This window comes from Tachyglossus aculeatus, chromosome 2 (genome assembly GCF_015852505.1).
Source record: "Tachyglossus aculeatus isolate mTacAcu1 chromosome 2, mTacAcu1.pri, whole genome shotgun sequence".
Taxonomy (NCBI): domain Eukaryota; kingdom Metazoa; phylum Chordata; class Mammalia; order Monotremata; family Tachyglossidae; genus Tachyglossus; species Tachyglossus aculeatus.
This window is the reverse complement of record NC_052067.1, coordinates 98,121,508-98,131,672: the sequence shown is the minus strand read 5'-3', so window position 1 is coordinate 98,131,672 and position 10,165 is coordinate 98,121,508. Positions and strand designations below refer to the sequence as shown.

The window sequence follows — 10,165 nt, the reverse complement described above, 5'->3', positions numbered from 1 at the left end:
CCTAATCGATTTTATATATGCACATATATGTGCATAGATCTATAATTTTATTTATTTAGATTCATGCCTGTTTAGTTGTTTTGATGGCTGTCTCCCCCCTTCTAGACTGTAAGCCCAGTGTGGCCGGGGGTGGTCTCCCTTATTGCTGAATTGGACTTTCCAAGCGCTTAGTACAGTGCTCTGCACACAGTAAGCGCTCAATAAATACGACTGAATGAATGAATGTGGACCCGGGAGTCAGAAGGTTATGTGTCTTAATCCTGGCTTTGCCACTTGCCTACTGTGTAACCTTGGTTCTCTCATCTGTAAAATGGGGGTGGAGGCTGTGAGCCCCACGTGGGAAAGGGACTGTGTCCAATCCGATTTGCTTGTATCCACCCCAGTGCTTAGTTTAGTGCCTGGCACATATTAAGCACTTAACAAATACCATTCAAATTATTATAAGTGCTGTGGGGTTGGGAAGATGGATGAATAAAGGGAGCATTGAGTCCCTTGTGGGGCCTAGCTGGCATGTGGGGTGATGGCTACCTGGGTGACAGTTCAGAGGGGATTTGACAAATGGTTTAATACCCTGATGGCACAAAATGAAACTGTGTTCCCCACTGCTCATGGACCCCAGGGTAACAGGCCAAAAGGGTCAAGACTCTGAAGTCCGGAGAGACCCAGGCCGAGGGGATCTACAGAACCAGGAAGTTTGGCAGGATGAACACAGAATTATTGCTCCCCGGATCCCACAGATTGCAACCATCTGAGCTTGGGGGTGGTGAATTCGGAACAAACAACAGGAAACCCTTCTTCACAAATTAGAGACGAACCGGGGACTGAGCTGGCCACGCCAGCTGGTTTCAGGGGGTGGGTAAGTGGTCCGTGTGTGGTCATTGGTGGGAAAATTAGGGATGGAGAGAGGAGAGTTAAGGGTGTTGGATGGCCCATTACTTACCACGAGGATGGTTGTCCAGGAGGGTGACCAAGTGTCCTGGTGTCACTGTTGGAGACAAGAGAACTGGGCTGGATGCAATCAATCGATCGATCAATCAATGCTATTTATTGAGTGCGTACTATATGCAGAGCACTGTACCATGCATTTAGGAGAGTTGGTAGACATGCTTCCTGCCCACAAGGAGTTTCCAGTCTAGAAGGGGATGCACTGGAGGGTTGAGTGAGGGGGTGGCATTGTTCAGGGTTTGCTCTCCTTTGAATACCACTCTTTTTATTTCATTCCTTCAGAAGAGAAATCCCCTCCCAACCAGGGGTCTCATTCACCCCCTCAACAACCTGGGGGTGGGAGGAGGGGGAAGAGGGAGAGAGAAAGAGAGAGAAAGAGTGTCCTTGTCCCTGCCTCAGACCTCTCCCACCAATCCCTGACCACCAGGTCTGGCCTTCAACCAGTCTGGCCCTCAGAAAAAGCACGTGGAAATCCTCTTTCCTTCCCCTTCCCATCTGGGGGCTTTTAGTTCGGGGGCACGGGACCCTGGAAATGTCCGAGCCACCCCAGAAATTGGGGCTTACTGCAAGGTGAACAGAGGGATCCCAGCAGGCCTGGAGTGCCCCAGCGCAGGCCCCCTTCCACCCCCTCTCGCCCTCCAAAAGCGGAAGCCCTGCAGTCCTGGGCAAGGAGGCAAGGAGATGGCCACAACAGAAACCAGGGCCTCACGAAACAACCTGCAACTAAAAAAGCTTTGCCCCCAGGCTCGCCACAGAATTTCACAGTTCACTTTTCCCATGTCACGGGGAAAGCAATTCCTCTCACTCTAGGAGCTGACTGGGTTCTTGGCTCTGCACACTTTAGGTTTCAGTTGAAATGGACAATAAGGTGAATGAAACAAGAGCTCTTTACTCTCTTTACTTTTATTTGTGAAAAACAAAATAAAATATAAACCCTAATACCGAACTGCGGCATGATTCTGCATCAAGCCACAGTGATTGTGACGCAATTTCATCGTATCCAGGTATCCGGGCCTGAATAGTGCAGTCGAAATCTTTAGTCTATACTACTCAGTTTTTTTGTATTCAAATGATCCGCCATTTTATAAACTACCCAAAATGGTTGCCATGATTCCCCTGGTGGAGGAGACATTTTCTGTCCGAAGCTGATTCAGTGAAAACAAGGAACATTTCTCCCTTTTAGATGGCGCACCATGGCCCCTCAGGTGACAATATGTTTTCTGTTTGTTCTATGGTCTGTGTCCTGAACTGACTGACCCATGATGGACGTCTCATTACTCTTGCCATTCTCTGGAAGAGAAACATTTTGGGCTCAAATGGATGGTAAGAAGAGCTGAGGGCTCTGGGAGAGGCCACACGGCTGCCGAGAAAGAAACCTGTTTTCAACCCAATGTTCAAGGCAGTGAAAGGGACTATTTCTCCTCTACCCCTGAGCCCATGGGGCTAGTATCCCAAGAACATCAAGTTTGGGAGCACAAATTGCACTTCTTGTTGAGGTAAGGAAGCCCTGTCTCTCTGTTTTGGTAGCCATACGGCTGGGGGTGCAGGTTCTAGCCAAATGAGGTACCTGGACATTTGTTTGACACAGGACCATAGTTAGGCTTTCCCCTCCTCCCCTTTCCTTCCCAAATGGAGGGAAGGAGAGGTGACAGGGAGAAATAAAAGGGCAGCCCAGATGCAGGAGCTCCAAGCTAAAAAGCAGGCAGCTCCACACCAATCTGCGCCCAGGGGAATGTGACCAGAGGCATGGGAAAGACAGAAAAGTCCTAGTGGCCACAGGACTCCATCATGATCATCGGCCACACTCTAAGGGTGCAGGCTCTGGGACAGAGAATTCGGGGCTGCCCACGAGTGGTTAGTTTTTCGGAGCTCCCCATTCCCTGTTTGGACCTCTCCCGGGCTGGAGCAGCGGTCTGGGAGAGACAGGCATGGTGGGGATGTCTGCTGACATCGCATAGAGCTTTCCAGCTGTTTGCAGACCAGTGTCAACTAATCCTTGTGGAATCTACAGGTCCGGCCGCAGCGGGGTGTGGGAGGGGGGGACAGACTCCGATCCCAACTCCCAGTGGGGAGTCCGGCCTCAGTCTCTTGCGGGAGCCGACAGGACGGCAGCCCGCGGCCAGCCAGCAGCAGACGCGTCCGGGTGAGACAGAGGACTCGGGGAAGAGAAGTCCATGCTACGACTTTGGCTTCTGCCTCATCTCATCGTCCCAGTCGAAGTCGAATGCGTCGTCATCATCCGACTCAGTAACGGTGAAGAGGGACTTTCCGGGAATGGCTGGTTTCTCACGGGTCCCCTCCAGTTGGAAAGTCTTCCTTCTTACGTTGGGCCCGTCGGGAACCTCAGGAAGCCGGCCTTCCCCGCTGGCAACCGAACCGGCCTTTGGCTTTGATTCGGAAGGCGACGTGAAGGCAAAGCTTGCCAATTTGACTAGCGTGCAGGCCCGCACCTTAGTGGGACCCTCATCCCGTTTTTCTTTCTCCATAGCAGAGAGAGGCTCCTCCACCTGGTTTCCAGCCCCAGCTTTGGCCTGGGCTCCGGCCTGGGCTCCTCCCTGCTCTTCCATCTCCACGGCTGGGTGCGGGGCGTCCCCGCGGGGTCTCGGAGTTCGCTTTCTGCTCCTGGAAACCGGAGCCAGCCTCTCCGGCCCCAGCGGGCCACCTTCTCCCCCTGGCCGTTCTCTCTCCCCTGTGCCGCTTCCCAACCTAGGCAGCTCTCTGGCCGCCTTGCTGGCTCTGGGGAGCCAATCACCCTGTCCACCATCTGCGGAATGGACCAACTTTGCCCTCTGTTGGAACGAGAACCTGGCCAGCTTAGCCGACCGGGGGTCTGCCCCCTCAGTCCCTTCGGGGCCCCGGGACCCAGCTGCCTCTTCTTCCTCCCCAGCCCTGTCTTTCTTTCTCTTTCTCCTGGAAGTTGCCGCTTTTCTTTCCGGCGAGGGGATGCTGAGGCGAGGCGGAGCGAAACTTGCCGACGGGGAAGAGGAAGAGGGTACAGACTGGGCTTCCGCTGCGCCCGCCTCCACCTTCAGAGCCCTGTCCGCCTGCAGCTGCCGTAGTTTCCCGGGCACCAGGTTGGGCTCCTCTGGACGTGTTTCCAGACGCTCCTCTAGAAGCGTTTCTGTTTTTTGGGCCTTTGTGCCGACCCGGGAGGACTTTGCCTGCTTCCCCTCCGGACTATCCGCATCTGCTATGCGTCCCCGGCTCGTCACCCTCTTCCCCGACCCCGGGGATGGGTCCCCCCGTTGCTCGGGGTGGCCGTTTCCAGACCCGACTCGGGCCCCAGATGGGTTATCAAACCAGGCCATGCTGGTGTCGTCACGGCCGACCTCATGTGTCTCTGAATGCCGGCGGCTTGTCTTCTGCACGGGGTCTCTTGGTGGAGATGCGGGTCCTGGGACAGGTGATGCTGAAGTGGCCCCCCTGGCAGAGGAAGAGGAGGAGGAGAACTGGGTTTTAGCCTGGGCTTCTTGGTCCTCTGAAGGGACTCTTGAAGAAGTTCCCATTTCCTTTCCTCCAGGTGGAGACGGGGACGAAAAATTCTGGTTCTGCAATCTGTGGAAGGGATAGAAAAGGAGAAAACACGTGAGCGTGAGAAAGATGTGTTTTAAGCACTTATCCCGTTGGGTCCAGGATGCCTGGGGAGGAGGCAAAGGAGCATTCGACCCTTGGCCAGTCTCCCTAGAAATCAATCTGGAAAGGAATTTCTCTTCTTCAAACAATACACTTCTCTGCTCATTCTCCTGGGTGACCTTCCCTGAGGAGTTGGGAAGGTTAATCAGAGTTAAACCCAGCCATGCTCCTTGCTTCTCAATTAAGGAAGCCGGCTAGCAGAGGGGCTCAAGCCACAAATGCTTTTAGCAGTTAGTGGGGTCGGTGTCTCGTGAGTCAATTCAGCTCCCTAAATCCTGCTCTAAACTGTTGGGAATAATAATAATAATAATAATGGCATTTATTAAGCGCTTACTATGTGCAAAGCACTGTTCTAAGAGCTGGGGAGGTTACAAGGGGATCAGGTTGTCCCACGGGGGGCTCACAGTCTTCAATCCCATTTTACAGATGAGGTAACTGAGGCCCAGGGAAGTGAAGTGACTTGCCCAAAGTTACACAGCTGACAATTGGCGGAGCAGGGATTTAAACCCATGACCTCTGACTCCAAAGCCCGGGCTCTTCCTTCTGAGCCACACTTTTGTACAAGTAAAATAAATAGAGTAATATGTACAAACATATATGTACACACACACACACATATATATATATATATATATATATACAAACATATGTACATATATACAGGTGCAATGTACAATAGAGTAATAATAATAATAATAATAATGATGGCATTTATTAAGTGCGAGAGGAAAAGGGAAGGAAGGAGAAAGAAAGGGAGTTGAATGAATTCCACTGCCCTAGCCCAACCCCAATCTGACCATCATCTCTCTCTGAAACAGCTGCAGGCAGCCTGTGTGTCCCCAAGGGATTCTGAGAAGTGGAGGGGAAAGACTTGCTCTTCTCTACTCTATCTGGGTCAGCAGGGCAGTCTACACTAGGAGAGGATCCCCGAGGCAGGTCTCCCCTGAACTGGCCTCCCCAGAGACCCGGCCCCCTTTCCAGAGGAGTGGTCCCCAGCAGAATGGACTTAGGGTTCAATGAGGAGGGGGAGGGGGAGAGGGGTGAGCCCACTGTTGGGTAGGGACTGTCTCTATATGTTGCCAGCTTGTACTTCCCAAGCGCTTAGTACAGTGCTCTGCACACAGTAAGCGCTCAATAAATACGATTGATTGATTGATTGATTGATTGAATGGCACCTTGGCTTCACTAAGCACTGGGGCGGATACAAGCAAATCGGGTTGGACACAGTCCCTGTCCCACAAGGGGCTCCCGGCCTCAATTCCCATTTTCCAGACGAGGTAACTAAGGCCCAGAGAAGTAAAGTGACTTGCCCAAGGTCATAAAGCAGACAAGTGGTGAGGTCAGGATTAGAACCCATGACCTTCTGACTGCCTTCTAGGCCATAAACTCACTGTGGGCAGGGACCGTGTTTTTCAACTCTGTTTGTATTGTACTCTCCCAAGTGCTTAGTGCAGCACTCTGTACACAGTAAGCACTTGATAAATACTATTGATTTACTGACTTATTGATCTCAGCTGCCCTGTCCTTTCTCTGGCTGCTGTCCTGACTCCGGACCTCTTCCTGACTTGGAGCCCTGGGGCATCTTCATTAATATCTTTAATTCATCTTCAAATTGAAGATCAAAGTTCTCCAGCACCTTGCCCCCTCCTACCTCACCTCCCGTCGCCCCAGCCCGTGCACTCCGCTCCTCTGCTGCTAACCTCCTCACTGGGCCTCCTTCTCACCTGAAAAATCCAGGTGATTTTTGGGATTTGCGTCTTTTAGTCACCTCCTCCCTCAGCCCCACAGCACTTATGAACATATCCAGAATTCATTTATTCATATTAATGTCTGTCTCCCTCACCAGACTGTAAGCTCATTGTGGGCAGGGAATGTGTCTGTTATATATACATATATATATATCTTTTTTTTGTATGGCATTTATTAAGCACTTACTATGTGCAAAGCACTGTTCTATGCGCTGGGGAGGTTACAAGGTGATCAGGATGTCCCACGGGGGGCTCAGAGTCTTAATCCCCATTTTACAGATGGGGGTAACTGAGGCACAGAGAAATTAAGAGAAGCAGCGTGGCTCAATGGAAAAGAGCCCAGGCTTTGGAGTCAGAGGTCATGGGTTCAAATCCTGGCTCTGCCAATTGTCAGCTGTGTGACTTTGGGCAAGTCACTTCACTTCTCTGGGCCTCAGTTACCTCATCTGTAAAATGGGGATTAAGACTGCGAGCCCCCCGTGGGACAACCTGATTACCTTGTAACCTCCCCAGCGCTTAGAACAGTGCTTTGCACATAGTAAGTGCTTAATAAATGCCATCATTATTATTATTATTAAGTGACTTGCCCAAAGTCACACAGCTGACAATTGGTGGAGCCAGGATTTGAACCCATGACCTCTGACTCCAAAGCCCACGCCCTTTTCCACTGACCCACGCTGCTATGTTGTACTCTCTGAAATGCTTGTACAGTGCTCTGCACACAGTAAGCACTCAATAAATATGTTTGAATAAATAAATAGTAATAATAATAATGATAATTATGGTATTTGTTAAGTGCTTACTATGTGCCAAGCATTGTTTTAAGCACTGGGGTAGATACATGGTAATCAGGTTGTCCCACAAGGGGCTCACAGTCTTAATCCCCATTTTACAGATGAGATACCTGAGGCACAGAGAAGTTAAGTGACTTGCCCAAAGTCAAACAGCAGTCAAGTGGCAGAGCCGGGATTAGAACCCGCACGGAGAAGTTAAGCGACTTGCCCAAAGTCAAACAGCGGTCAAGTGGCAGAGCCGGGATTAGAACCCACGTCCTCTGATTCCCAAGCCTGTGCTTTTTCCATTGAACCACGCTGCTTCTCTGATAAGATTGGTTGATTCCTGGCCGTTGGGCAGTCAGGTCAGATCCACAACCACATCAGGAGGGCAGCAGGAACTGGCTGGGGGACCTCTGAGAGTCCATGAATCATCATCATCATCATCAATCGTATTTATTGAGCGCTTACTGTGTGCAGAGCACTGTACTAAGCTCTTGGGAAGTACAAATTGGCAACATATAGAGACAGTCCCTACCCAACAGTGGGCTCACAGTCTAAAAGGGGGAGACAGAGAACCAAACCAAACATACTAACAAAATAAAATAAATAAAATAGATATGTACAAGTGAAATAAATAAATAAATAAATAAATGGAGAAATAAATATGTACAAACATATATACATACATACAGGTGCTGTGGGGAAGGGAAGGAGGTAAGATGGGGGGGATGGAGAGGGGGACGAGGGGGAGATGAAGGAAGGGGCTCAGTCTGGGAAGGCCTCTTGAAGGAGGTGAGCTCTCAGTAGGGCCTTGAAGGGAGGAAGAGAGCTAGCGTGGCGGATGGGCAGAGGCCCGGGGGAGGACGTGGGCTGGGGGTCGATGGCGGGACAGGCGAGAATGAGGTACGGTGAGGAGATTAGCGGCAGAGGAGCGGAGGGTGCGGGCTGGGCTGGAGAAGGAGAGAAGGGAGGTGAGGTAGGAGGGGGCGAGGGGATGGACAGCCTTGAAGCCCAGGGTGAGGAGTTTCTGCCTGATGCGCAGATTGATTGGTAGCCACTGGAGATTTTTGAGGAATTTCACCCAACTCCCCTGAACAAGCGCTAAAATCCGCATCGTCTGCTCGGCCAGCTTGTAGACTCCTTACTAGATTGTAAATTCTCTGAGGGAAGGGATTAAAGCCTACTAACTCTGTGTCTTGTACTCTTCCAAGCGCTTAGTCCAGCGCTCTGCACACAGTAAGCGCTCGATAAATACCTTTGACCGACTGACTGAATGACCTGCAGAGCTTCCCTTTAAAGCCGAGAAAGGAGATTGGGGGAGAGGGCATCAAATTCTGTAACTCTGGTTGCAAAGTAGCTTCTCTGGAATTTGGCTCTGACTTCCTAATTGGGCAAAAATATCCCCTCAGATTGAAGTTTTCCATATTTGGGACCAAATAAAACGGAGACACAATTTTCAGGAGGGAGTTAGAAGCTGTCCCCAGGAGAATTTCCTGAGCTATAACTACAAACCTAGGAAGTTGGAAGTCTAGAATACCTGAAAGTGTGTGCATGTGTGTGTATCTTTTTGAAGTACAACATATATATGAGTTTATTGTGTGTGTGTGTGTGTGTGTGTGTGTGTGTGTGTGTGTGTGTGTGTGTGTGACAATGGGGGTGTGAGAATGTGTGAAGGCACACATCTGGGTGTAACTGTGTGTAACCTTGGAGAAGCAGCATGGCTCAGTGGAAAGAGCACGGGCTTTGGAGTCAGACATCATGGGTTCAAATCCCGGCTCCACCAACTGTCGGCTGTGTGACTTTGGGCAAGTCACTTAACTTCTCTGTGCCTCAGTTACCTCATCTGTAAAATGGGGATTGAAACTGTGAGCCCCCGCATGGGACAACCTGATCACCTTGTAACCTCCCCAGTGTTTAGAACAGTGCTTTGCACATAGTAGGCGCTTAACAAATACCACCATTATTATTATTATTATTATTATTATATGAACATGTTAAAAAGTGTGCTTCCGGGTAGATATGAGCATATGTAAGTGGTTTGTGTGTTTCCTGCATTTGCATTATTCATTCATTCATTCATTCATTCAATCGTATTTATTGAGCGCTTACTGTGTGCAGAGCACTGTACTAAGCGCTTGGGAAGTACAAGTTGGCAACATATAGAGACGGTCCCTACCCAACAGCGGGCTCACAGTCTAGAAGGGGGAGACAGAGAACAAAACAAAACTCACAGTCTAGAAGGGGGAGACAGACAACAAAACAAAACATGTTAACAAAATAAAATAAATAGAATAAATATGTACAAGTAAAATAAATAGAGTAATAAATATATACAAACATATATACATATATACAGGTACTGTGGGGAGGGGAAGGAGGTAAGGCAGGGGGATGGGGAGGGGGAGGAGGGGGAGAGGAAGAAGGGGGCTCAGTGTGGGAAGGCCTCCAGGAGGAGGTGAGTTCTCAGTAGGGCTTTGAAGGGAGGAAGAGAGCTAGCTTGGTGGGTGTGCAGAGGGAGGGCATTATGTTTATGAGCCTGAGTGATATGAGTGTATGTCTGATGTCTGTGTGAATGTAAATATGTTGTTTGAGGGTGCTGATGAGTGTGTATATTTCTGGATGTGTCGTATTTGTAGAATGATGTTGAGAGGAGGGAGATTGCAGGATGGATTTAGGCTGATAGACCTTTTCTCAGTGGACTGAGACTGTGAGCCCACTTCCAGACTGTGAGCCCACTGTTGGGTAGGGACCATCTCTATATGTTGCCAATTTGTACTTCCCAAGTGCTTAGTACAGTGCTCTGCACACAGTAAGCGCTCAATAAATACGATTGACTGATTGATTGACTGGGAGGATGGCCTGAACCTGGCTCTGAAATGGACCCTTTGGGCTCCCTTGGGGGAATGTGGATGCGGCTCAGCTCTGCTCCTCCACGGCCCTTCCCCCTCCCTCCTTCTCTCGCCGGGACTTAGTGTGGATACAGAGGCAGAGGGCTAAGAAGAACTGTGAGTTCTCCAGAAGGAAGACATTTCCCTCGCGCCTATCCGTAATAGTGAGTACTTC

At 50.1% G+C, this 10,165-nt stretch overlaps 1 protein-coding gene across 2 annotated transcripts in view; it reads right to left on the bottom strand.

Annotated features, from left to right (window-relative positions):
* Window positions 1–1,829: 1,829 nt before the first annotated feature.
* The window catches only part of MCM9 (minichromosome maintenance 9 homologous recombination repair factor), a 112,357-nt gene continuing 104,021 nt past the window's right edge, over window positions 1,830–10,165 (bottom strand). The window contains exon 14 of one of the 2 annotated variants that reach the window (XM_038760555.1): window positions 1,830–4,500. In XM_038760555.1, coding sequence (XP_038616483.1) covers window positions 3,123–4,500 — 1,378 coding nt within the window. In that variant the 3' untranslated portion in view covers window positions 1,830–3,122. The remainder of the gene's footprint in view (window positions 4,501–10,165) is intronic. The other variant, XM_038760563.1, reaches the window with a different exon arrangement.